This window comes from Nyctibius grandis, chromosome 6 (assembly GCF_013368605.1).
Source record: "Nyctibius grandis isolate bNycGra1 chromosome 6, bNycGra1.pri, whole genome shotgun sequence".
NCBI lineage: Eukaryota > Metazoa > Chordata > Aves > Nyctibiiformes > Nyctibiidae > Nyctibius > Nyctibius grandis.
The window spans coordinates 1,092,682-1,120,558 of NC_090663.1; the positions used below are offsets into that span (position 1 = coordinate 1,092,682).

The 27,877-nt window shown below is 50.1% G+C and overlaps 1 protein-coding gene across 5 annotated transcripts in view; it reads right to left on the minus strand.

Moving 5' to 3' along the window:
• Positions 1 to 5,715: 5,715 nt before the first annotated feature.
• Positions 5,716 to 27,877, minus strand: part of EXOC6B (exocyst complex component 6B) — a 362,323-nt gene continuing 340,161 nt past the window's right edge. For all 5 annotated transcript variants that reach the window (XM_068402994.1, XM_068402990.1, XM_068402991.1 and 2 more), the window contains 2 exons: positions 17,563 to 17,675; positions 5,716 to 11,024 (listed from right to left, as the gene is read on the minus strand). In XM_068402994.1, the coding sequence (XP_068259095.1) occupies positions 10,898 to 11,024; positions 17,563 to 17,675 (240 nt within the window). In that variant the 3' untranslated portion in view covers positions 5,716 to 10,897. The remainder of the gene's footprint in view (positions 11,025 to 17,562; positions 17,676 to 27,877) is intronic.

Below are 27,877 nucleotides of genomic sequence, written 5' to 3' on the forward strand. Positions count from 1 at the left end.
TCGGGCAGCCCCTCCATCCCACGGCAAGCGGCGCGGAGATGAATGACTGCCGAGAAGACACGGCATCGCCATAATTTTTCATCCACGGTGTTGCTTAACCTTTCGTGAGCAAATCACATTTCCCTGACACCGGCCTGGGCGCCGTACCTGCATTAAGTCTTGCTGGGTCAGGGAGGGGCAGCCGTGATTTATGCCTTCTCCCTGCTAATCGGATTCTGGGGTAGGCAGATATTGATGGGCGCCTGCCTTTGATCCATGGCTCTCGTGAGCCTTCATTCAATTACCGCCCCACAGAATGCAATTAGCAGGGCCGCGAAGCCACGTGGGCATCATAATCACGGCACGGAGCGAAGATGAAGGGGCTGTCACCGGGAGGAACGCCGCCCGGTCCCACCTGGGGATCGGATGCGCTGCGGTGCGTTTGGACAAAACACTGAGGAAGCATCGAGGAGGAAAGGAGAAAAGTCCTGTTTACCCCAAGTGGTCCCATCTTGCTTCTTCCCCATCACACAGCATGACCGCACGATGCTCCCACCACCCTCGCCTCCATTGACATCTGGCTTGACCATCCTTGCCCTCTCTTGGCACTGCGACTGCTCTGCCATGTTACTCCCTGCATGACCCAGTTTCACATCCCAAATCTGGCTGCTCCACCTCCTGTGTCTCCCTGCCCGCATTTCTTCCCCTGCACGTAATGCTCCGTGCTCGTTCCTCTTGGATTTCATCCAGGCTTCTTGCCAGGGGAGGTGCAACCCCTTTGCTCGCTGCTTCATCTCCCTCACCGTCCTTATCGCAGGTTGTGCTATCTCTAGGCTATCTGTTCCTCTTCCTTCTCATATTTGTTTATCTGCTCTAACAACCTCCTTCACCTGTGCTCTCTGGGCATGTGATGACAGCTGTCTTCATCAGCTTTCTCCCTCCACTTTTGCTTTAAACTCTTCAGTCCTGCAAATTTTCGTGGTCCTCTGGTCCAGTGTCCATCTGCCCACTCGTTCCTCACTCTCGGGGTGGGAAAAAGTTCATTGAAGACGGCCACATTCTCTCATCTATCTCACACAATCTTCCCCAATCTGTCAGAACTTGTTTTGACCCATGGCAGAAGAAATCTGTCAAACCCTCCACATCACAACACCACCATCACTGACAGGGATCATGGTGATGGCAACTGGGAAGAACGGAACAACCATGACAAGGAGAGTGAAGGCAGGAGGGTGAGAGCCGTTAGAGCAAAGTGTGGGGTCATGCCCCAAGCAAAGAGCCCTTTACCTCAACATGGCCAACGAGAAGACAGACCTGGATGCGATGGTCACTGCCTACAACAAAGCATTTCTGTCACAGCACTGAAAGAGGGCGTTTAGCAGCTGGTGAGACATTTCCAGTTGAGAAAGTGAAGCATTAATACCCGTGTACGAGTCACTCCTGGCAGCTCCTTGCAGCATGCACCTTTTTGGTCCACCATATGGAAAGAGAGGCTCAGATGGGAACATGTATGGGAGATGGGAACATGTATGGGAGATGGCAACCAGAAAATGGACAGGGACAGGGAGCTTAGAGCCCCTGGGCTTCACCAGGCAGGGAAAACCCCAGCTGAAAAGACAGGGTGATTTCTCTAAACATATCAAGAGAGACAACACCAAGGAGGGGAAAGAGCTAATAAAGTTGAAGAACGAGAGCTGACACAAAAGCAAGTGCAAACTGGTCTCAGATAAACACTGGTGGGACGTGGGACAGAGACCTTTAAGTATCTGAGAAGTGAGATGCTGGAAAGGCTTCCAAATAGCTGTCGGGGAACAAACTCCTCGCTCATTCAAAGGGGGGATTTAAACACGACTGATACCAAGTTAACACCACAGGACCTGATGAGACCAGCCCCACACCTCCAAGGAGCTGACTCCCAGACAGGCTTTGAGCTCTGCTGTGAGCCCAGGTGGTTTGGGCAGTATTCCCCTGCCTGTGTGCAGGGACCTGCATCTGACCTAGTCAACCTTTGGAGCCAACAAAGAGAAGGGGATGTCTGGGCCATCGTTAACTGGTGCTTATCCAGTTCAGGGGTTGGTTGGGAAGGTTTTGGCTCCTCTGCAGTCTCCTGTCTGCAGCCACCACCCTGACTCAGAGTTCAGTGATCCTCCAACGGGGTTTTCTTTCTTGTAGCATTTGCTGTAGCTGTCTTCCAAAGAGTTGCATCCCAAACCCACAAGCAACCACAAGCAGGGAGGTTTTTTCCTCTTTATTTTCTTCGAGGCAGGCGAGACAAATACTTTTCAACAGATATTCCTCAGCATTCATTTCCTCCTGTCTCTGTCCCTTCTTGCCTTCACCTTGATTTACCTCTTAACCTCCTTCCTTGATGAGATTGGCTGAGGTTGCAGGAAAGTGAAGTTGTCAGATGAGCCTGTCTCCAACCCATGGGATTTTCCTCCTTAAGGGAGCCAGCTTCAGCAGCCCCAGGAATGGAGCTGCCATGGGACAGAATAAGGGCTTGGGACTGGAAGATGCCTGCATCAAGCTGTGGGTTTGCTATCTCGTTATGTCCCACGTACAGGACTGTCATCAGCCCGCATGCTCAGCAGCCCTGGTACAATGGTCTGCCTGGTGTCACCCTAGAAAGCAGTCACAGAGTGGGAACTGAGTGGCCAAGTATCAGCTCTTTTGGACCAGACCTAGTGGTGACAGTGACAACCAGGTTGAACGTAAGCCCACAGGTGCTGTCCTTGCGAGCACAGCAAACCACGCTCTGGGAGTTGTGTTCAGACTGGACAGTAAGAAGGTCTTCACTGGGAGGGTGGTGCTGGGACAGGCCACCAGAGAGGTGGGGGATGTCCGTCCTTTGAGGTTTTTCAAGACCTGGTCACATAAAGCCACAGCCATCCTCATCTAGTGTTAGCAACAGTCCTGCTTTGAGCAGGAGACTGGCCTAGAGACCTTCAGAGGTCCTGTCCCACTGGAGAGGGCAGGAGCAGCTCTAGGTCCAAGCACGTTAAGGCTGTGCTGGATCTCTTTCCTTGTGGTGTCCTGCAGACCCCACAAAGCCATACTGATGGTGATAACCCAGCTGGACTTGCCACTTGGCCTCTATCCCATCTGTGAGGGAAACACAAGGCAGCGAGCCACTGCAAGGAGATGTTAAATCCCAGCGCAGAAACTCAGAGCACTGCAGAAGATGTCAAGGTGAGAAACTCTTATTTTAAAGATGAGAAAAGCAAAGCATGGGCAAGCAAAAGGACCAACCCAAGGGCTCGGGGCATGCTCCCTGCATCTACCCAGCGACACGGCATCAGGCCAGAGTATGAACGGAGGCGTGGGACTATGTCTCGCCCCCTCGCCTGCACTGTCCCAACTTGCTCTTCCCCAGAGATGCCTGGGCATGTTCCTGGGGAGGGTTTGCTCCAGGGGCTGCTCCTCGGATGGATGGGGCTACAACCAGCACCATCCTCCAACGCTGGGCTTGCAGCATGTCCCTGGGGCTGCGACACCAGGTTGGCTGCTCTGGCAGCCCCCTGCATGGGCTAGGGGGGTCACAAGAAGTCCTGAGGACACCTGGAGTGAAAGGCTTGGTGGTACGGAGACAGCCGAGGGGCTCTGGGGTGCCACTCAGCTGTGGTGAGGTTTGGCCCTGCTTTGTGCACCGATTTGGGTGCAGGCAGAGCCCCACCACACCACAGTGCTTGGTCTTTGGTGTAACATCGCTGTGCACTGCTGCATCCCGCATCCCTGCCCCAAAACGTACCTGTGGCAGCAGCTCACTGATCCACCGGCCGGGATGGTCCGAGAAGGTTTCTGCCCACCATCTCCCACTGGAGAGACTGTTTCTGCTCCCACATCTCCCTCCTGCCCAGGGCTGCGCATCCTCTGTAGCGTGGTCCTGAGCCTGGAGCATCCAGTCGGCTCTTAGCACGGCTCAGCACTCAACACACACCAGGCCAAGGGGACAGGGGCTCACGCTGAAGTCCTTAACCCAGGCTCTTTGCACGGAGCTGCCCCACGGGAGCAGCCACCAGGCTGATCCGTGGTGCTGCGCCAGCTGCTGGGTCCCAGGGTGGGCTGGTCGGGCTTGGGGGGCTTCGTGCACTTTTGGGGTCCCACCTAGACCTGCTGTTGGAGATGACACTTTCCCTTTTGTTCATGATTGCCATTACCAGATGGCATCCAAGAATATTCTGAGGTGGACAGATTAAATCTGGGAGGTTCCCATCTTCATTTACCCTCTTCTGCCCCGTGTGCACGTGCAAACGCCCCTTGCAGAGGTTTAGTCAGAAACAAGCACCAGGGAGCACTTCTCCTCCCCACTCCACCAAATTAACACATGGGACTCCCTGCCCCAGGACATGATGGAAACAAAAAGGGACAAATGGCTTAAAAAAGGGGTTTAGAGGAGTTCATGGAATACAATCCATCCAGATCCTTTTACACAGCTGCTGCTTTCCAGGAGGGAGTCCCCCAGCCCATGAACACTCCCCGAATCCTTCACTCCCACAAATTGAACCACAGCATCTGCCCGAGCCCTTGCACCAAACCTCCCCATAGCCCCTACCAGGGGGGCAGGACCCCCAAGTCCCCCCCAGCCTGGTGTGCTCAGCATCACCCGGCCCCATGGAGATGCCCCAGTGCTGCGCCTCTGTTTAGGATTACACGCTGACACATCCCAGTTAGCCAGTTTTTAATTAGCGTGTGTCATGTTGATTATCATTTGCATTTCCCAATCAACGTGTGGTACCGAGTCAAACATCTCACAGAAACCAAAGTCTCCTGCACGTTCAGTGCCAGGGCTGGGAGGAATTTGGGGGATGTAATATCCTAACGTGATTAGGGCCAGGAAAAAACCCAACACCACGCTAATATAATCATCAAATTGTAAAGGATGATAAATACCATGAAAGAAAATAAGCAACGTGAGTGGGCAAAAAGCTTTCTGGTAGAAAGCTAATGCAACATCCCCCACCTCGATGAACTGCCGTTATCCCTGCTCTGCCCTCCAAAGCCTTAATTCCTACTTGGGATCACCTTCCCCATCTGCAAACCAAGCTGTAATCAATGGGGTTGTTTAGCCTGGAGAAGAGGAGGCTCAGAGGTGACCTTAGTGCAGTCTACAACTACCTGAAGGGAGGTTGTAGCGCAGTGGGAGTCGGCCTCTTCTCCCAGGCAACCAGCGATAGGACAAGAGGACACAGCCTCAAGCTTCACCAGGGGAGGGTCAGGTTGGACATTAGGAAGCATTTCTTCTCAGCAAGGGTCATTAGCCATTGGAAGGGGCTGCCCAGGGAGGTGGTGGAGTCACCATCTCTGGAGGGGTTTAAGAAAAGACTGGACATGGCACTTAGTGCCATGGTCTAGTTGCCATGGTGGTGTCAGGGCAATGGTTGGACTCGATGAGCCCAGAGGTCTCTGCCAACCTGATTGATTCTGGGATTCTGTAATGAGAGCAAGGCGGCTACTTCTTCAACTCCAGGCTTGGCTTAATCATGCTTATTTATAGTAGAAACCAATTAAAATAGCCACCAAATTAGGCTAAACATGGCTTTAGCTCACAGCAATGTAACACGGGGTGCGGGAGCCAGCGCTTGTAAAGGGGTCATTTCCCCACGGGACAATCCGTAAATCCGGGTGTTTCAGCAGCAAATCTTTGCTGGTTGTACAAAAGAGACGTTGAATTTTGTCTTTTATGGGATTTAGGACTTTTTTTCGCAGCGACGCACACAGCCACAGCAAGCCCAGGCGCTTATTTAAACAGTTATATGCTGTATTGTTTAATAGAAGTTACAACAGGATAAATGTACAGTCGGGATCAACATGCTAATTTCTAACGCAATTTAGCCTGTAAACCATGCAGTCCATTTTTTTAATCAGTCCATCTCTTTTTTTTTTCTTTTAATCAGTAGCTCTGCTAGTGAGTTTTAAGGAAAAAAAAAAATTCCCTTTAAAGTTAAACCTAATTTACTAATTTTTTCCCCTTATTGTGCAACGACTTGTGCAAAAAAAGCTGTTTTCACCACATTAGTTTACAAAATCACGTCCTTCCCCCCACGAAAAAAATGAGAAAAGGCAACACAAGCAGCCAGTGGACAGGGAGGGATGGGGACGAGGGCGTGTTTCCATGTCAAAATAAAAACCAGAGGGATGAGCCAAGGCAGAAAGGACCTCGGTGCAGGCTGGATTCCAGGAGCACGACCCCGAGCTGCCCACGGAGGTTTTGGGGTGCTGCTCCCCAAGCTGGAGGATGGATGCCAAGGTCCTCCCTGGCCCCGAGCACCCAGCGCTGCCCGGGGGGGCAAGAGAGGGGCTTGCGAGCAGCAGCACCCAGCATCTTTGGAGGTGAAGCCTAAGCCTAAACCTAAGCCTAAACCTAAGCCTAAGCCCCTCCTCTCCATCCGCTGTTTTTGGGGTGAGTCCCATGGTGGATTTGGGTCGCTTCCCTCCAACGCCCAACGTCCCCAGCTGACAGCAGAGACGGGCCCACCGTGAAGTCATTGGCAAGTTGTGGTCCCTTCGAGCCCCCCAGCAGCGTGACAAACACCCGAGTCACCCGCGGGGCCTCTGGGTACCGCAGAGACCCCAGCAGCCCCGCGGCACCCAGGGATGGGACACGCATCCAGCCGGGGCGTGGGAGGGTGGTTTGATGCTCCAAACCATTCGATGCTTCACAAAAGCACCAAACCCAACGCCGAATTAAAGAGAAAAAGCCAAAGGGAGGTGGGAAACAACCGAGGGCAACGATTTCTCTGCCTGGGGTTTGAATGCTGGTTTGAAGGGGGGATGGAGGGACACCGCCCGCAAACCTCCCTCACCTGCCACTTCCCATCATCGCTACCTCGGGGGGTAAAAGATTTTACCCTAAAAGCAGGACCACGCCTTCTGCCCCAACACCCCCTTTTCGTAGCAGCACAAAAGCAGCCAAATTTGAAGCAAACCAAACCAAAACACCCCCTCGAACAAAGCGTCAGCCAGCTTCTCCCCTCCACCACCCCGCCCCGCACCAGAGCCTGGAGTCGCGGTTGGATGTAGAACAAAGTGCAAAATTGCTACGAGCATCTGACTTGAACTCCAGCCCTAGGAATAAAAAAAAACACGCAGAAAAATCTCCTCCTCTCTCTCACACACGCACACGCGCTGATGTCTAACAGAGGTTGTCCCACCTCGTGTATAGGTACGGTTTGGGCTGCGAGTTCGCACTTTAGAGACCTTATATAAAATTATTCCCAATTATTATTTGCCTGCAAAACCCCTGAGGATTATAAAGATAAGATGTGCAGATGCTCTGCAGGAAGCCAAACTTGTCTGGTTTTTTTTTTAATATTATTTTTTTTCCCCACTGGTGCTGAAATATGTTTGCTGGGTTGGGGAAAAGCTGGGGGATAACCCAGACTTTTCTACAGCCACTGCTTAAAAAAACCTTAAGGAAGGTTCAATGTATGTACACGGAGGGGTTAACAGCAGCATTATTTGTTTTTGGGGTTGCAAATCTTCGATTCCAGCAGCAGGTTCTACCCCCCGTTTCCCACCTCCCTTATAAATTTATAGCAACAACCTTTCCCTCCTAAGCAATACCATCCGTATCGGAGGATACCGATCATTAGCAAGAGATTTAGAGGGGATTTTCAATGTCTTCCAGGGCTTTTTAAGCGATCTGTTTAAAAGATTAATTTTATTTTGAAGGGACGGAACTGCATCTCTCAGAACAAAAAGTTAATTAGGACCAGAGCACCAAAATGCCATTTTTCATCCCGGTCTGTGCCTTGTGGTTATGTGCTTGACCTCCTGAAATCAGAAACTCGCTGAATCTCTCCCTTGGCCGAGCTTGACTTTCCCAGCAGCAAGAAGTGCCAGAAGCTGGTTTGCAGGATCCTAATCCCAGTTTCTTCGAGCTGAGCTTAAAGGAGTGAGGAAATCCAGGCAATGCCGTGATGCTCCTCTTTGAACTAAAGCTCGGTGGAGATGGGAAAGAGAGCCCAGATGTGGGATGGGGAAGGCTGGGAGCTGTCTGGAGCATCTGAAACAAGGTCTTGCTCCAAGACCCAGCCGCTTCGGGGGTTTTATGTGGGTGTATCTTGTGCAATGCAATACAGGGGTCACCCCCGGGGGGGAATAAAAAAAGGAGTTTCAAGACGGTGGCAGGAGCTGGATGGTTTTTTCTGCTCACACCGATGGCAGCACGAAGCCCCTTCCCTGTGTCTTGAGGACCAGAGGTGATGCTGCCTGGCAGTGCCTCCTCCTCCTCCTCCCTTCATCCTGCACCTCGCACGGAGGAGAGAAAAATCATCCCGGCTGCAAAGCGGATTTTAATCGCAGAAGCAATTAAAAACTGTGTTTGACAGTCTATCCTCCCACTAATCAAACTGGGAATGCCAAGTGCCCCCTTTGTCCTGCTCGGTGATGCTCTGTGACACGCTGCCAGCACTTGTAGCAGCTGGATTCTGAAGGATTTTAAAGTGCTCGTTACAATTTAATGGCCCTTAACCGAAGTGCCCCGTGGATTGAAGCTTCCCTTGTCACCGTCACCATCGGGCAGATGGGTTTTTTGTTTCGATCTCCATCCTCTGGGTAGGAGCTTGATGCTTGAACCAGCCGATCCCACCTGCTTTTGCCACCCCCTTCACACTCGTGGCCCCACATCTCTCCCACGGTGGCACCGTTGAGGGATGAGGAGGAGGAATAAAAGCGCCCCGTGGTCCTGCAGCTCTTGGCTGGAGGGTTGAAGGCTCTCCCATCGCTGCCAGGACCATAAGGACCGCTCTGCTTCCTCTCCCCAGCAATTTGGCAATGAAGAGTTTCCTCTCGGACTCCAGCACGCCAGGCAATTTTTCCTTCTCAGGAAATTTGGGATGCCCAGATCGAGCTGGGGATCCCCAGGGGGGCTCACAGGCGCCATGACGAAGCCCCCAGGCTGGTTCACGCTCAGGTCCAGCATTTTGGAGAGCAGGAAAGAAGTCACCAGTGGGGAATGGACTGAGTTCATTTTCACTTGTCCCTCTGAAAGCCTTTGCTGGCTCATATGCAGATGTATCTACAAAGATGATCCATTTCTGGCCATGCTAACACCAGCTTTTGCTTCTTTTTTTCCTCCATCCTTCTTACATGTACTTCAAAGAGGCGTTAAGAAGAGAGTAACCTCTGATTCCTGACACAAGGAACTGTAAAGCCCAGTTTGGCTCTTCCCTCCTATTAATGAAAATAATCCACTGGTCCTCGTGGCTGGAGACTGCTGGGGCAGGACGACAGCCCCAGGTCATTGCTGACAACGTGCCTATTGACTTCCAGGGTTAATTAACACGTACCCTTATCAAAAAGAAAACAAACACACAAAAGTATTGCTGAGGAACAAGGAGGAAAGATAAAGCACCTTCGTGCATCCAGAGCTTGAGTGTCAGACAGGCTTCCCAGGCGAGAAACACACCACAAAAAGAGCACGTGGTCCAAGAGCAAAGGGACTGACCGCACCAAGGATGTGCTGCTGCCCTTCTGCAAACGCCCCGTGAAGGCATTTGAACAAGTCCTGCCCCTCCAGAGCTCCAGGAGGTTGTGCCGAGCGAGGGGAAGGAGAAGGAGCAAAGAAGCTTCCAGAGCAGCTGGAGAGCTGAGCACCCACCACCGAGGGTGGGAAACGGCCCCGGCTCATGCCCCTGCCCAAGCAGGGCCGTAACACGCACCAGGAAGGTTTTGATTCCCTTTCACATCAGGGGTCAGGAGGTGAGGAACCGCCTGGATAAGCTTTCACCTGCAGTAATTAGAGTCAGAAGGGTAATGAGAAGATAAGGGCGAGAGTCCCCTCTCTCTGTAACCTGAACGCGGGGATTACAGTCCTGCTGGTAGCGTTGCCGTCTTCCTCAAAGGCTGTTGGGGTTTGGGTAGAGGATGTTTGGGCACCTCCAGAGCAGAGTTTTGTCCGTAGGCACTTCTGAGCCAGGGGTGCTGAGCCACGCTGCTCCACGGGGCATCTCCAGGAGGTTCCTGCTCGGTGTCCTGGCCAGCGGCAAGTTCCTCACACGGCGCAAGCGCGGGAAGCAGAGGGACTTTACCTCATTGCACTGTGTCAGGAGGAGAGGGAAGATGGGACATCAGCATGGTAAAGAGAGGAGAAAACCCTGAACGGAGTGTCCTGGACACCAGGAGAGCCCGGTCTGCCTTTGCACCATCCCTGCTGAGCACCCCTCCTCTCCTGCTCCCCAACCGCGCTGGATGCGAGCAGCAGCATCCCAGCACCAGATTAACTCCTGGCTCTCCCTTTCCAAATCTAATTAACGAGGCAGCTCTCGAAGCCTTTCTACATTCAGTGCAGGTCCAAGAGACACCGGCGGGTCCTCGAGGTGGAGCTCAGGGGGGTTACAGACGCGCGGGGAAGGGCTGCAGCTCCAGTGACCCATCACCTAAGGTGGAAATCAGCCCTTCCAGGAAAAAGAGGAGAAAACTCAGGAAATCACTCTGCCTCTTCTCCTGCCTAAATCCAATTCACAACCTGGCAAGGTTGACCCTCTTTCTAAACGTGAAGAACCTGAAACCACGACTCCTCCCTATATTTTTTGTTTTCATTTGTTCTGCGAGTGAATAAGTTAAACAAAAGGAACTCAGAGCGAGTCTTTCAATTTGGCTTATTTAAAAAAAAAAAGGAAAATAAAATAGTCTGGGTGTGAACTTCTCTCCCAGGCTTCAGGATTTACCAACACTTTATAAACCCCTGAAAATAGGAGTTTATAATAGGAGACTCCTGACACCACCTTCACAAGTGCTGCCTATCTTCCCCGGGATTGTTTAACGAGGAACGTTTTGTCATTAGGGTAAAGTTTCATGAATATTATACAGGTGAATAAAAAAATACATATATTCTCTTTGAACAAGAATCCCAAGTCCAGGCATGTGGAAGGCTGCGGTGCAGGGACCGGCGTGGGCAGGAGCTCCCCGAGTCCCCTCACGAGTGATGGCTGTTGATCAGGCTGCGGAGCTGCTTGGCCACGGTGTCTATCAGCTTCTGCTTGTCCCTCTCGTTTTTCCGAAACTGGGCAAAAACGTTGTTTTTTCTGCTCGTGTCTCTCATCCTGCGCAGAGCAGAAACAGGTTATGGCACAGGTATCGCTGCTCAACGTTGTAACCAAGCCCCGTGAAGGAACCGCGTGTAAAGTGCCCGTATTCAGGCTCTGATAGAGGAGGTGGCTGCATCTAAAGGCTCTACTCCAATTTTTATCACGTATTTGTGTAAAGATGGGCACACCAAGCCATGTGCAGGCTTTACACAGTTTGCATTTTTTACTTTCAACCCTTGGTTTGGAGAGGCACAGTGTGGGGTTTTAACTCCAAGAAAAAAAATGACAAAGTAAAACTTGAATTTGGAGAAAGATATCTCCAAATTATTGGAGATAATGTGGCCAAATATTGGCCACAAAAATGGTCAGAGGGCTGGAGCACCTCTTCTATGAGGAAAGGCTGAGAGAGATGGGGTTGTTCAGCCTGGAGAAGGCTCCAGGGAGACCTTATTGCCGCCTTTCAATACTTCAAGGGGGCTTATAAGAAGGATGGGGACAGACCTTTTAGTAGGACCTCTTGTGATAGGACAAGGGGTAATGGTTTTAAACTGAAAGAGGGGAGATTCAGACTAGATATAAGGAAGAAATTTTTTATGATGAAGGTGGTGAAACACTGGCCCAGGTTGCCCAGAGAGGTGGTAGATGCCCCATCCCTGGAAACATTCAAGGTCAGGTTGGACTGGGCTCTGAGCAACCTGATCTAGTTGGAGATGCCCTGGACCTGATGACCTTTAAAGGTCCCTTCTAACCCAAACTATTCTATGATTCTATAAATCCCAATACAACATCACCACAGGGTCTGTCTCTAATGCCAAAATGCAGGAAACCCTAAAGCCTCTCGTTCTCCCCTTCCAAACAGCTTTTGCTCCATCCCCATGTCTATTCCTGAAGTACTACATGACAATGCTGTAATATTAGGAGGAAATTAAAAAAATTAGCATCAAACCCACAGCATTAAGGCTTCTTATTTGAAATGGTGCATTGCATGCGGCCAAGTGACGCAGCTGGAAAGGTTCGGAGCTGTAAACTTAAAATATTATACGATATTATAGAATATAATTTATGTTAAAGGAAGGAATCCAGCACTGGTTTCCTCAATTAAAAAAATCTTCTTGAGATTTGTATTTTTTTTTAATTACATTTAAGACACGAAGTAGCGCCCTGGTCTCCACGAGGCCTCCAAAAACCCAGAGCCAAGAAGAGCGGGTGGTGGGATGGGACCTGAAGGCGAAGCTGGTGCAGCTCCATCTCTCTCCGCCATGCAAAGCTGGGGGTTCATGCACGCTTGTATTCATGGATGAACATTTTGGGGTGGGCCAGGTCTTGTTGCACACTCCAAGCATGAGCTTTACGCAGGCAGGGCACGTGCTGGGAAGGGAAACCACCCCACAAGGGTCAACCCTTCAACAGCTCCTGAAGGTACCAGGCTCCCAACGCCCAACCTGCTGCTTCTCAGCCTGCACCACCCTTTTATAATACCACAATTTGTACGCTATTTTCTCAGTAAATCAGATCTGGCAGAGGCAGATGGCTTTGGACGAGTCACATAAATCTATATTTTCAGCTTTGGGGACCTAAATGAAGCATTAAAGTGACCAGGACACAGCGTGGATGGTCCCTGGGAGGTTGGCACTTCATCAGACCAGGGGGTTTTTGAGTTAATGGAGCCCAAATCAAACCTCTTGAAACTTATTTAACCGATTAAAAAAAAAATCTAAGGTTTTTCATCCTTCAATCTTCCTAAAAAGAGCCAAAGGGAATCTGAAATGTTCCCAAAAACATCCTGCTTGGAACTAGAAACAAGGATAACAACTTTATCCCAAAGGCTAATTTGCTGAAGTTATAAGTGCCCAAAGACACAGGATTACAATCGAGCTGCTTTCCCAACAGTAACAAGATAGCTTGGAGCACTTTTATTCAGGAAAATAAGTATTATTTTTTAAATTTCTCTATTTTTTTTTTAACCAAAGCGGGTTGCCAGCTGCTGCACCACAAGAACCAGGGAGCAAACACACCAACGGGAAGCGGGGTTTTCGAGTCACACAGGTTAGAGGTGTCACAGTACCACGAATTTTGGCAATAACCATCCTCCCGTGGGACCCCCGTTCCTCTGGCAGTGCTGTACAGCTCCAGCTGGTCTCAAACCACTTTACCAGGAGGGTTGAGAGCTCTGTTTCTATTTCACAGGCTATGTGGGGACATCAGAGGTGCTGAAAGTAAACCTGTACCTTCAGAAACCTCCACCCAGCGCTGCGCCCATCCCTCTCCATCGCTGCCTGCTGGGCTACCCCCGGGTAACGCATGGGGAATTCACAGCAGAGCATCCTCTGCCCTAAGAGCCCTCTCATCCTGGGCAGCCTCAGAGCCACCTCCGATCCCGTGGGACCTGATCAGGTCATTGAATCATAGAATCATTGAATGTTAGGGGTTGGATGGGACCTCTGGAGATCATGGAGTCCAACCCCCTGCCAGACCAGGACCAATCTAGGGCAGGTTACACAGGAACGCATCCAGACGGGGCTTGAAAGTCTCCAGAGAAGGAGACTCCACAACCTCTCTGGGGAGCCTGTTCCAGGGCTCTGTAACCCCTACAGTAAAGAAGTTCTTCCTCATGTTGAGGTTGAACTTCCTGTGCTCCAGCTTGCATCCATTGCCCCTTGTCCTATCGCAGGGCACAAGTGACAAGAGGTTGCCCCTTTCCTCTTGACACCCAGCCCTCATCTATTTATACCCATTAATCACATCCCCTCTCAGTCTTTTCTTCTCCAGACTAAAAAGCCCCAGGTCTCCCAACCTTTCCTCCTAAGGCAGGTGTTCCAGTCCCTTCATCATCCTCATAGCCCTCCATTGGTCTCTCTCCAGTAGCTCCCTGTCCCTCTTGAACTGGGGCTATTTCAACTTCAGCACAGATTTGTGCTGAAATGTCCATGAAATGTTTTGAAGTAACGCACGCTGTATGCAAGAAAACCTTTGCACATGTTTGAACACTTAGAAAGGAACAAATAAAGCTACTGGCTTGGGATGAAAAAGCAGTGAGAGCACGTAGGTGGATCTGTTAAACTGGGGATGAGCGTCTGGGGGGGATGGGAGCTGCTGGTATCTTCAGACATCACGGGAAGGTAGAGGCACTAAGCTATTAAGTATTATTAATGAATTAAGTTGCCTACAGGACACAAAATCCTGCAGAATTTGGGCGTGCTGTGCCAGGGACCAGGCAGCATCGGGAGTGGCTGCATCCTTGGGAGAGGTTGAGCTTGCTGATCTCCTCGAGGAGACCACGCCAGCTCTGGTCCTGCCATCAGAGCCCTGCAGACAGACACGTGGTCGGTGACAAAGGTGTTCAGAAACTCAAGTCCCCGATGAAGTGGTGCATGCAGCCACCAAGAATAAGAGCTTTGAAAGAGGGAGGCAATGCTTTACAGGAGCTAATCAGCTCCTTGGAGGATCAACACTTTTATTTAAGCAGAGCCCTGGGACAACCAAGCTGGGTTTTGTAACGTGGTGAGCACAAGAATTAAAAGTAAGAGGAAGGGAAAGAGAGAGCTCAGCGCTGTGCCCACCCCTGTCAACAAACACCACCTCCAACAGAGCCAAGCTTTGTTTAAATTAATCTATAAGAAAAAAAAAAAGCAATGGAGTAAAAGCTCCTCTTTTAGCTCTAATTAGTGCATTTGAGACGATAAAGTTACCGGAGGGAACCGCTTCAAAGACAGCTTGCATTTAGATCATTTAGTGCTCCATTTAAATCAAACAATAAGTCACTGCAAGGTGAGGGTAAAAGCCCAAGCGAGCAGCATACTTACACTCGTGATATCCTATGAGAGATGGGTGATTAGGAAAAGAGATAACGATGAAAACAAGTTACCAAAGGAACCAGTGGATCAGAATTTCACGGCGCCTCGTCGGCAAAGCTCGGCTGCCGACGGAGAGGGCTGGGGAGGTGGGCTCGGAGCACGGAGGGGAGCGGATGGGCCTGAAGCTATGGCCAGGCCAGTGCAGAGTCTTGGGGGAGCTGGAGCTGGTGGATGATGCACAGAGACTCCCCAAAGGGCCCAAAGCCTGAGCAGGGAGAGGGCAGAGCCCGCTGGAGCATGCAGGCGATGCCATGCCAGCGATGCCATGGCACAAGGATGCGGGAGATGCAAGTGCCAACCTGGTGACTTCACCAGGGCTGCCTCCAGAAAGCAAATTGGATATGTGAAGATTGTCCTTCAAATGAGATCCTTTTTGGGGAGAAGGCTGGCAAGCTGAGATGGGGTTTGTGGCTTTTTACCACCCCCGCCGAGCACAGATGCTGTGCGCTCAAGTGCTGCCTGGGGAAAACAGCCAGGAGCATGGAGCTGCCCTCCTGCTGTCCCACTGTCTTCCCAGCAACTGCCACCCGTCCCAGCTCGCAGCATATGACACAACACGTATAAATACATATATAAAACCAATGCTATCATGTATAAAAGTGCTTTACACACAGCAACTACCTAAGTTTAGTCCCTGTGTACTATATTGATAACACTGGGATGTCATGAGTTGCTGTGACATCAGCTATTCTCCAGGGAGGTGGTGGAGTCACCATCTCTGGAGGGGTTTAAGAAAAGACTGGACATGGCACTTAGTGCCATGGTCTAGTTGCCATGGTGGTGTCAGGGCAATGGTTGGACTCGATGATCCCAGTGGGCTCTTCCAACCTGATTGATTCTGTGATTCTGTGAGGCGGTGCGGTTACGTGCACCACAGATAATACAGATGCAACTCCAAAGCTCAGAAGCACACCAGGGTTGGTCTTCTAAAAGTGTAGTCCCAACTCTAAACTAGTCTCCTCCTCCTCTGCAAGCAATGGAGAAAAACAGGTACTCCAAAAAACGACTCAAACTCCTCCTCAGGGTCTGATTTCATGGTAAACCTGATCAAATCTAACTGCAACTCACTTATCCTGCCTGCTCCTCCATGCAAGACCTAGCAGTGGAGTGTCCATGGCATGAGCTGCTTGCAAAATTCTTAATTATCATTTTTGGCAGGTTACTTCTCTGTCAGATCAGCTGGAAGACCAGCTGTGAGGTCTGATGGTAGCAAAGGGGCAGGAGCAGGGCTGATCCTCCAAATGAGAGCCTGGAGGTCTACAACAGAAAGGGTCATCTGGGCCACCTCCTACCACGGGCAGGATGGGTGACTGGTGGCACTTCTCTCTCATGTGCTAGAGGGGTCACAAGCGAAGCAAATCCCACTTTTGGAGTCTGCAGCCAACTCATGGGCTTTCCCTGCCTTGCAGGACAGGCACAAACCTCCCCGCCATGCTTCAGGAGGGATCTCAAAGCCCCACAGAAGACACGCGGCGCTCGCCTGGCACGCTCCGGCACTGCTCCTTGGCACAGCTCCAGGGCTTGGGCTGAAGCTGTGCAAGGCACATGAGCTACAGGCTTCAAAGAGGCTCAGATTCAGCCTTATCAAAGAGCATGTCCTTGCTAAGGGCAAGCCCTGGAGCACACAGCCACCTAAAGACACTGTCCCTGTCCCATGGCTGGGCTTTTAGCACTTGATCCTCTCTGTGGATCCAATAGAAGGGAGAGAGTAGAGTAGAGTAGAGTAGAGTAGGAGGGGAGAGGAGAGAAGAGGAGAGAGAGGAGAGGAGGAGAAAGAAGAGAAGAGGAGAGGAGAGGAGAGGAGAGGAGAGGAGAGGAGAGGAGAGGAGAGGAGAGGAGAGGAGAGAGAAGGGAAGAGGAGAGAAGAGAAGAGAAGAGAAGAGAAGAGAAGAGAAGAGAAGAGAAGAGAAGAGAAGAGAGAAGGGAAGAGGAGAGGAAGAGGAGAGGAGAGAGAAGGGAAGAGGAGGGAAGAGGAGAGAAGAGGAGAGAGAGAAGAGAAGAGAAGAGAAGAGAAGAGAAGAGAAGAGAAGAGAAGAGAAGAGAAGAGAAGAGAAGAGAAGAGAAGAGAAGAGAAGAGAAGAGAAGAGAAGAGAAGAGAGAAGGGAAGAAGAGAGGAAGAGGAGAGGAGAGGAGAGGAGAGAAGAGAAGAGAAGAGAAGAGAAGAGAAGAGAAGAGAAGAGAAGAGAAGAGAAGAGAAGAGATAATATTTTCAGTTGGAAGGGTCCTACAACGATCATCTAGTCCAACTGCCTGACCACTTCAGGGTTGACCAAAAGTTAAAGCATGTTATTGAGGGCATTGTCCAAATGCCTCTTAAAACACTGGCAGGCTTGGGGCAGGTACACGTGCCTGCAGGCTTGCAAATTTTAAATGATTTCAGGGGCTTGAGATACACTTTTACAGTGGAATTCTGTTGTAAGACCAAGAAAACTGCTGAAGAGTGAAGCAAAAAGACAGACCCTCGGCCTAGTCAATGCATTTTGACACAAAACCTAGGATTCAGGTTAGTGGGATCAAATAGGATTTTTCTCTTTGAGCTCCCACTGTCCACCCAGGGGTGAAATCTTTGCTCCCTGGATGATGAGCAGCCTCCTGCTCCATCCCACCACCGCACGTTGACGCAATGAGCTGCTAAAACACGCGCTTGCCCAAGCGAGACGGGGGTGAAAATTCTCTCGGGTGTCTGGACCCGCACTCACTTTTCCAGCAGGATGAGGGCTGTCGTTGGGTTCACGCGAAGATATTTGCACGTGGGTTGCCCGTAGTCAGCCAAATACGTTGACCAGTCCCACTGGATGAACAGATCTAAGAGCTGCAGCAGCCACGGGAAAGAAAAAAAACAGAAATAAGATTTTTTAAAAGCTGGCAAGAGAGAAGGTGGTTTATCTGAAAGCTGGCAAAGATCCTGAGCAGGTGGCAATAAGCACAAAAAAATGGTTTGCAGTCTTTATTAATTTAGTTAATATAATTCTGCTAATATTTAGTTATTATTTCGCTCGTATTTAATTATTAATTTATCAATATTTAATATTAACTTATGTATGGCTATATTAATTTATATATTATATATAATTTTATATATATATATTATATAATTATAATTAACTCCTGATATATTATCTCTATTTTGGGGGTGAACTAGCAGTACGGGGAATATGAGGATTGAGACACCCCGAGGAGGTGGTGGCAAAGAACCCCAGTGCCCCAATGCCCTCAGCTATGGCTTTTGGAGTCAAAGTCACGGCAAATTTCTTCTGTCCCCAAATCACCCCCAGCATCGTTTGAACCATGCCACACGGATTTCCCACCACGCTTGCTCCATCTCAACATCTTTGTACGCGTCTCTAATGACAAGAGCTCCCCAGGGAGGTGAGGGACCAGCCAGGAGCTCAGGTGTTTATCTTGGGTGAACGCAGCTACAGGAGGAGACTGGGAGTCCCAGGTGGTTTCCAGCTGTTTGTTAGAGAAACCACCGCTGATCCCAGCAGCGGGGAAGGAAAGAGAAGATTAATTCAGCAGTCTGTGACAGTCCCTGCTCCAGACCCCCAAAATTCACACCTGAAGCCCTTCACCTCCGCAGCGGACCCCCTCAGTGCCCCATCCCTCGCAGCTGATTCAGGTGAGGGATGAGCAAACTACAGCCCAGGTTTCCTAAATGCCCTCTTCCACCCCACCTTTCGCAACCTTATTTTCCTTAGAATCCCAACAGGAGCTCCCACGTCTTTCCCACACAAGGACCTCCTTACCCCTAAGGGGACTTGCCTCTCCACCCACCCACGAGAGCACAGCTGAGGAGGTATGAGATGCAGCCTTCATCTCCATCATCTAAAATGGGTTAATTAAGAGGGGCTGAGTTTTTCTCCCCAACTTTCTGCCTTGGAGAGCTGCTGTGACCGCTCTATTGCAGGACAGGCTGCCAAGCATACGGATGTCTTCATCGCTTGCATCTGAGCGTCCCGGCGCCCACCACCGAAGCCCGGCGAAGAAGGACCATCCTGCGGCCAAGCGAGGACCATAGAGAGCTCATTGTCCCCGCGTCTCCATGGTTTTCCTGGAGACTCCAGCACTGTTTAACAACACATCCCACCCCGCCAAGAAGGGGATTTGGCTCCTCCGAGACCTCAAGGTACAAAACAAAAATGTGCAACAAGATTCTTTTTGACTATGTAGGTCAGGGCAAAGAAAACAAGCTGTCAGGAACAATCCCCCGGGCTGGCGGGGGGGACGGATTAGCCGGGACCTAAGAGGGCTTTTCCAGCCCACGGTCCCGCTCAGCTTTGTAGGGTGGGTCCATTGTGTTAACTACAAACCCGAGTCGAACATCATCGTCAGTTTTTTCCAAAGGGCACCTTCAAGAGACAACCTTAAATATGATTTCACAGACTCTTTTCATACAGCACAGCAGGGCCAAAACTCTTCTATCGCGTTTGCCGGCTGCTGGGGGAAGCTGCGTGGTTGTACAGGCTAAATCGGATCCCCCTCAATGCACCAACGTCCTCTTGCTGGTGGCCCCGGGGTGGGCTGAATGTGCCTTGGGAAAACCATGAACAAAGCAGCACGAGTTATTGCCACAGAAAGTGCATGGCCAGACTGTTGAGGGGCCAGGTAGCCACTCACAGGGAGTGGAAATAAAGCCCCAGGAGAAAGGGACAAAAGAACAAAAATAAGAAGGAGAAGATTAGAAAAGGGTTAGGAGAAGATAAAATAAAAAGCATTGGGAGGTGTTATAAGCAGGAGGGCAGCAGAGGCTCGGGGAACCGTGCAGGAACTCAGAAGATGGGTAAGGAAAGGCCTTGGAGAAACCTTCCACAGCATGGCCAATCCAGCACAGGGAAATTTTGAAGCAAAAGTTGGATGAGCAGCCACCTAGGGCAGCTCAGCCCTTGCTCTCCTGCTCAAGAGCTTGAGCCAACACTTGCCATTCCCACCAGACGTAGGTGATGAGTGGCTAGGACGGCACACAGCCCTTGGCCTGACAGCCATCCCTGTCCAACAGCTTTACTTCAGCTCTGCCCCAACTCGGTTCAACTCAACCAGGTTGAAGCAATGCAGCTCTCCCGCATGAGGCTGCCACGCTGCTGGGCTTTGCCGGCGTTGAAGGTGCACCACCACACCTTCCCTTGCGCTGGCATCGGCCTGAAGGGATGGTTGGAGTAAGTTAATTTATGGATCTGTTTTAACAGGTCCAGAGGAGGCCATGAGAATGGCCTGAGGGGTGGAACACCTCTGCTACGAAGAAAGGTTCAGAGAGTTGGGGTTGTTCAGCCTGGAGAAGAGAAGGCTCCAGGGAGACCTTCTAGCAGCCTTTCAGTACTTAAAGGGGGCTTCTAAGAAAGATGGAGAGAGACTTTTTACTTGTCCTGTAGTGACAGGACAAGGGGCAATAGTCTTAAACTGAAAGCAGGTAGGTTTAGATTGGACATAAGGAAGAAATGTTTTACTAGGAGGGTGGTGAGACACTGGACCAGGTTGCCCAGAGAAGTTGTGGATGCCTCATTGCTGGAAGTGTTCAAGGCCAGGCTGAAGGGGGCTTTGAGCAACCTGATGTAGTGAAAGATGTCCCTGCCCACGGCAGGGGGGTTGGAACTAGATGCTCTTCAAAGGTCCCTTCCAACCCAAACCATTCTGTGATTCTACTCTCATCCATCACACTGTTCAGGTGGATCCAGCTGCACTCATCGCTACAAGAGTGCAATAGGCACACCTGAGAGAAACTCCAATGACCTGGGGGTGTTGGTCAATGGCCAGCTGAATATGAGCCAGCAGCATGCTCAGGTGGCCAAGAAGGCCACCAGCATCCTGGCTTGTATCAGCACTAGTGTGGCCAGCAGGACTAGGGCAGGGATCGTCCCCCTGTGCTCGGCACTGGTGAGGCCACACCTCGAATCCTGTGTGCAGTTTTGGGCCCCTCACTACAAGAAAGACCTTGAGGTGCTGGAGTGAGTCCAGAGAAGGGCAACGAGGCTGGTGAAGGGTCTGGAGCACAAGTGTGATGAGGAGCGGCTGAGGGACCTGGGGGTGTTTAGCCTGGAGAAAAGGAGGCTGAGAGGAGACCTTCTCGCTCTCTACAACTGCCTGAAAGGAGGGTGTAGCGAGGGGGGGTCAGTCTCTTCTCCCAATTAACAAGTGATGGGATGAGAGGAAACGGCCTCAAGTTGCACCAGGGGAGGTTTAGGTTGGAGATCAGGGACAATTTCTTCACCCAAAGGGTTGTCAAGCACTGGCACAGGCTGCCCAGGGCAGTGGTGGAGTCCCCATCCCTGGGGGGATTTAAAAGCCGTGTAGATGTGGTGCTGAGGGACATGGGTTAGTGGTGGCCTTGGCAGTGCTGGGTTAGCGGGTGGGCTTGATGATCTTAAGGGTCTTTTCCAACCTAAATGACTCAATGATTCTAAACAAGCCCCATCCTAAACGCGCTCCCACCCTGGGCTGGAACCTTCCCCAAGCACCAGGAGAGCCAGACCCCCCCGGTCGGCTCACGACAGTGACGGATAGGCTGTGTATTTTACAACTGTTTGCTCACATCCATCTTGCCGGCGAGGCAGGTCCGAGGATCGCCAGGGCCGGCACCTTTGGCCCCGGCTGCCGCACGGCGCAGGGCACGGCCGGCGCTGGCGGGGCTCTGCCGCGGGTCGTGCTCCGGAGGAGAGAGGTCTGGCAGGAGGAAACCTGACGGCTCAGGGCAAGCTGTCTCGGAACGATTTATCTGTCACATAAATGTGGTTTTATTGGTTTTACTGTTTAAACTTTTCACCTCTGCTGCTAAATCTGAACGAACAAGAGGGGAAAAAAAAAAGGAAAGGAAAAACCGGCCTGCGCAGCGGCGCTGGGCTGCGGCGGGCCTGCCGGGGGAGATTCCAAATAAAATATGCAAATACCATTAATTCTTCGAACTAGAGTCTGCTTTTCAAGGCTATAAATCAAACTCGACAGCACATACACTGGGGGGAAAGGAAAAGACAGAGCGGGGGAAGAAAAAAAAAGAGAAGCTTTTACCGCAGTGATATGAGAGTGGAATAAGCTCCGAAAGCTGCAGACGTGAGCAGGGTGTGAACCCTCAGCTTCTCGGGGCATGAGAAGCATCTCTGCTGCGAGAGCAGGGAGAGGTTCACGTGTGTATTTATAAAAATGAAGAGATGGAGAATGGTTGGAGTGTGCCTCCAAAGGAAAGGTCCTGAAAAAAATAAATAAATTGTCTTTATAAACATAGATTAGAATCACAGAAAGGTTTGGGTTGGAAGGGACCTTAAAAATCACCTAGTTCCAACCCCCCTGCCACGGGCAGGGACACCTTCCACCACACCAGGTTGCTCCAAGCCCCATCCAGCCTGGCCTTGAACACTGCCAGGGAGGGGGCAGCCACAGCTTCTCTGGGCAACCTGGGCCAGGGTCTCACCACCCTCACAGCAAAGAATTTCTTCCTAAAATCTAATCTCAATCTCCCCTCTTTCAGTTTAAAACCGTTCCCCCTCCTCCTGTCCATATATGAGCTCTTACTCAAATGGTGATTCAAGAGAGGGCGACCCTGGAAATAAAGAATTAACCTGGGAACCAGTTCCCAGCCCTGCCCCAGGCTCGCTTTGGCAGGGGCCAAGAAGCACTTTCTCTCCATTTCCCTCAGTTCCACCTCAAAAACCACTTCCTTTTCATTCCCCTTGCAATATCACCATCTCAAACCCTTCAAAAGTCTTATATTTTTCAAAGCAAAGGCATGTTTTTACAGCCTTCACATCAAGTACGCGGAAAAGATGGTTGCAACCTAATTGCACGCTAGCGGCAAAGGATATGGGGACATCACGATGACTTTGCAAGCTTCTCACTCCAGATGCAAAGAGAAGTAGGACAGTATGTTCTGTCTGACACGAGACGACAGCACTGGATCTGGATAAAATTCTTCCAGACGAGCCAGAAATAATGTAACGTGAATCCAAATGGATTCAAAACACAGCTTGCAATCTCTGCCAGAACAAGATCAAAGAGAGCACCAGCATTTGCACGCTTGCACCAGTGGCACAGTGGGCTCTGCACAAACCTGGGAGGGGAGGCATCGTGGCTAGAGATAAAGAAGATGGCAGGAAAGGGAGACACATGTTTTCTAAGATGAAAATAAACCCACGTGAAAAACCGTTGTCCTGTCTCAGAGAAGTCAGGATGATGTTGCAGGGATTACTAGATACGGTCTCCTCTCAGCCCCAAGGACCTCCCCTCCTCAAGCCTAACAGATGAAGGTCAAGTGTTATTGCAGGACAGATGAAAATTCCTGAATTCCCCAACTTCATGCAACATCTGGCTCTTCTTTTTTTTTTCTTCTCATAGAATCATAGAATGTGAGGGGTTGGAAGGGACCTCTGGAGATCATGGAGTCCAACCCCCCTGCCAGAGCAGGACCAATCTAGGGCAGGTTACACAGGAACGCATCCAGACGGGGCGTGAAAGTCTCCAGAGAAGGAGACTCCACAACCTCTCTGGGGAGCCCGTTCCAGGACTCTGTAACCCTTACAGTAAAGAAGTTCTTCCTCATGTTGAGGTTGAACTTCCTCAACGAGATGGTGCAAGGGCTGGTGGAAAACATCCCATAAAGAACTAAACCTTCCCTTCGATAAAAGCCCATATTAGGGAATTCTTGTGTCCCTGCAGCTGTTAATTACCCTTTTAGTTCTTTTTCCTCCAAGCACACGTACAGCATGAGACAAACTCTTCTCTACTAGGAGTTGTCGACTTTCCGTGGTGCCCAGGGACCACATGTTGGAGCTGGCCAGAGCCGGGCTGCGAGGTGCTACTGCCTGACACGCCTTCTGCAAAGCACCAACTGCTATTAAAAAACCCCAAAACAAACACCATCAGCACACGCACACACACACAGAGAAGGATGAAAAGGGAAAGATGACCCAAGACCATTAGCTGGCAAATCCTACAACCTGTTTCAACAAATTTAAACGCAATTATCCTGGATTTCTCACATCCAACCGAGCTAAGGGAATTAGAGTTAACTTGCTGGGACTTAAAGCAGGAGACAGCCAGGCGTCTGGAGGAGCCTGGCCTGGGCCTAGGTATTGCCAACAGCAGGTGCGTGAGATCTTCCTTGCGGTGATCTTTCTTCACTGAAAGAGTCATTAGGCATTGGAACAGGCTGCCCAGGGAGGTGGTGGAGTCACTATCCCTGGAGGTGTTCAAAAAACATCTAGATGTGGCGCTTCAGGAGATGGTTTAGAGGGCATGGTGGCATTGGGTCAATAGTTGGACTTGATGATCTTTTAGGTCTTTTCCAACCTTAACAATTCTATGATACTATGGTGGGTTTTTGGGGGAGGTTCAGATCGACATGGAAGGGACAGCTATGCCACATGGTTACAGTCAGGCTTCCATGATGAGCTTTATGTTCCCTGGATGCCAGGGCGCAGAGAAGTGTTAATTAAGTCGGGTTTGGTGGTTTCCCAGCTGGAGGCAGCACTCCTGCCCTGAAACGTGCTGAGAGTCATGTTCATGAGCAACTGGTCTTGCTTTCTAAGGGCAGAAGGAGGGAATATTTTCAGGAGCAAGCTGAACCCAGCTCTAAAAAGCTCTATTATCCCTCCTTATCCTTATAACCCCCAAGTCTGATGCTCCTCTTCCCCAGTCTTTGTTGCGGGCAGCACGCAGAATGAACAGCCTTTGACCTGACACCTTCTACAAACCAGCCGTGCTTCAGTTTGCAAGAGATCACACCACTAGCTTACAAACCCACCAAGATCTTTACCTTAAAAACCTCATTTCACTGATTTAACACCACAGCTCCTTTGATAAAGGTGACAACAAGAGGCTCACAGGAAGACAACACTTGAGCCCTACCATCATCCTAAACACACCTGTAGGGAGGGACAAGATGCTTCCAGCAGGACCAGAAAACACCCAGGTAAGACCTGGTCCTGCTGGGTACCTCCATAAAAGCACAAGAAACTACAGAATCCAAACTAGTGCCAATTCACAGTTTGCCTGTGCCTAAGCTTGCCCACAACCCATCCCCACCACCAGTTGAGTAGCCCCTACCGCCAGCCAGCGGGTAATTGTTATGGAGCACAAAAGCCTGAAGAGTTTCCAACAGCAGCAGCCATGGACAAGTACATTCAAAATAATTTATTTTGGTGAGGTTTCAATTATGCCTTGTGGGAAAGTAATACTGAAAGGGAAAGAAATACTCTAACCCATGGGGAGACAAGGGTTTGGACAATAGCGTTACTAAGAAGAAAAGGCACCAGGAATTGGAACATAATGTTTGTTCGTTTACTTGTGAAAGTCACAGAGGATAAAATCGTGGCCTAAATGAAAGCAGGAGCAGATTTGTCCCTGATTTCACTGGAAAGGAAGATTTTCTCTAGGTATTGAGTGTACTTTGCGTGAGCAGATTCATAGCACCCGCAGCAACCTGATGTTGCACAAGCCAAAGCGACGCACAAGCCAAGGGATCAATGCACATGGAGCTCAGGGAAGGTCAATCTTATTTTAGGTGCTTACCAGACCTCCCTGTAAGAGAGAGATGGACTTCTAGGAGTTACTGTAGATCAGAGAGTGCTGTCCAGCTTGCTTGGGCCTCTCTGTAAGGCACAATAACCCTACGCTCAAGTGGCCCCACCAGGTCTCCTGGGCAGATGTCCCACCTGGGGCTGTGCTTCCTCCTGAACACTCATGCTGGGGGGAGGAGAACCGATTCCAAGTTCCTCATCTTACATATCAATTGGATTGATTTTGCAAGGTAAGGCAGCAATTTTATCTTTCCTTTTTTTTTTTTTTCCCTGTCTACTTATATCTGAAAAGTTCTTGGAAAAAACATGAGAAGAATCTGGAAAGGTTTATGGCAGATGGGACAGTATGTAACAGAGAAAGGTTTGAGACCATCAGAGCTCTAATCTGTCCAGTCTGGATTATTATCAGATTCGTATTATTGCCTGTTTATAGGTTTTTGTATTTCTTACATCAGATTGCCAGGGGAAGGTCTCCTGAAAGTTTTTTGCCTGCACTGTGTGCGCAGAAAGGTCTTCTGGCTTTCCATCTGCAAACGTTCATCGTTTATTAGGAGGAAAACCTCTGGCTTTCCACCTGCTTTGAAGTAACACTGTAATTACACGGGTTGACTTTTCTACTGTTTCAGAAGTTACTTATTCCACAGGTCTCGTTCAAATCTTAACAAACACAATTTTACCCAAAAGGTGTCGCGTTTCTGGTTGCAGAAACTGGTCACTTCCGCACTTAGGGCAAAAAAACTCCCTTTTGGGTTAAATATGGCTTTGAGGAATCCACCTTCTCCTCCCAGCCTGCGACACAAAAACCACATGAAGGAGCCACAAAAGGTTGTCGAGCTTCAAGAGAAGTGACGCAAAGCAGCCCAAGAGTGAAGGGTGGGGATGCTGAGGATTAGCACGACGAGTTACGGTGACAATCTTGAAGACGGCTGGAAAGTCCCTACCAGCTTCGTTCACGCTCCTCCTGACTTTGATGGTGCAGGATCATGGTTTTAGTCATTCCCTGGAGGCTTGCCTGCAGGGAAGGCTCAACTGAATTCTAGGGAAATCCCAAGTTTCTCTGAGCATGGCAAAGCACTGCGCAACGCTGCTTGCAAAAAAAAAAACACCAGGCATGAAAATTATTTAGTACAAAACCACTGGGATTGCAATGTTTGAGAATAAAATCTAGAGATAACCGCCCAGATGGGGGATTTTATGAATGGCCCAAAGAACAAAAGGAAACTCTGCCTTGCTGGATTTATTAGCCAATTTACACTCATAAAAATAATTATTTAAGACTCATCAAATTCTCCACGCAGGTTCACAAGTTTGCATGGTGCTTTCCGCCCAGAGAAGACGACCGTATTTCTACCCTCCAGATCCGACAAACTGCGTAAGACAAAGAGACAATACTGGGCAGCGGCCAAAAGAAATGAGAGAGCCTCGGAAGACCGTTCTCCAGGGACCAGCCATTGAATAACACTTTGCGTTTCCATTTAACTGTGACAAAGGGGGATTCATTCCCGAAGCTAAGATGTCTCCTTTAGAAGCATCCCCCCAGTAGCCTCTACGGCCCAGATCTTTGGTGGGCATGGCCGGGAGGTGCACCCATCGCTCTGCCCAGCGAGGATGGAGTCTGGCTAAATGCTGGGGGTCAGAATCTGAGGTTACAGGGACCAAATTTAGGATGCAATGTTTGGAATCACAGAATCACAGAATCACAGAATCAATCTGGGATCATCGAGTCCCATCATTGCCCTGACACCACCATGTCAACTAGACCATGGCACTAAGTGCCATGTCCAGGCTTTTCTTAAACACCTCCAGAGATGGTGACTCCACCACCTCCCTGGGCAGCCCCTTCCAATGGCTAATGACCCTTGCTGAGAAGAAATGCTTCCTAATGTCCAACCTGAACCTCCCCTGGAGAAGCTTGAGGCTGTGTCCTCTTGTCCTATCACTGGTTACCTGGGAGAAGAGGCCGACTCCCACTTCACTACAACCTCCCTTCAGGTAGTTGTAGACTGCACTAAGGTCACCTCTGAGCCTCCTCTTCTCCAGGCTAAACACCCCCAGCTCCCTCTGACGTTCCTCATAGGTGAGACCCTCAAAAGTGCTCAGCTTGTAGATTATTATTCGTAGAAGTGTTTTTGAGGCTATTATGGGGAGGAGAAGCTGGATTTGCTAATGGTAATGATGGCACTGTGCACTGAGGTACCCCTTGTATACAGAAATACCCTCGCTGCTGCTGTAGTTTGGGTGCACACAGCCTCGTGCTTTTATCTCACTCATCCTGCCTGACCCACACTTCAAAATCAGCTTCTCCAAAGAAAATGTTAAGAAATAACATGGAAAATCCTAATATCTCAGCGGCAGGTCAGGATGCTTTAGTGAGGAAGGAGAAGGGTTAACAAGAGCACAAAAAAAGCACAAAAGCCCCTAACCACAGGAAAGCGGGTTGAGAGGGGAGAAAAGCAGCAGTTCTCCAAACAAGCCTATACACAAACCACCTCCATCATCGACCCTACAGTATCAG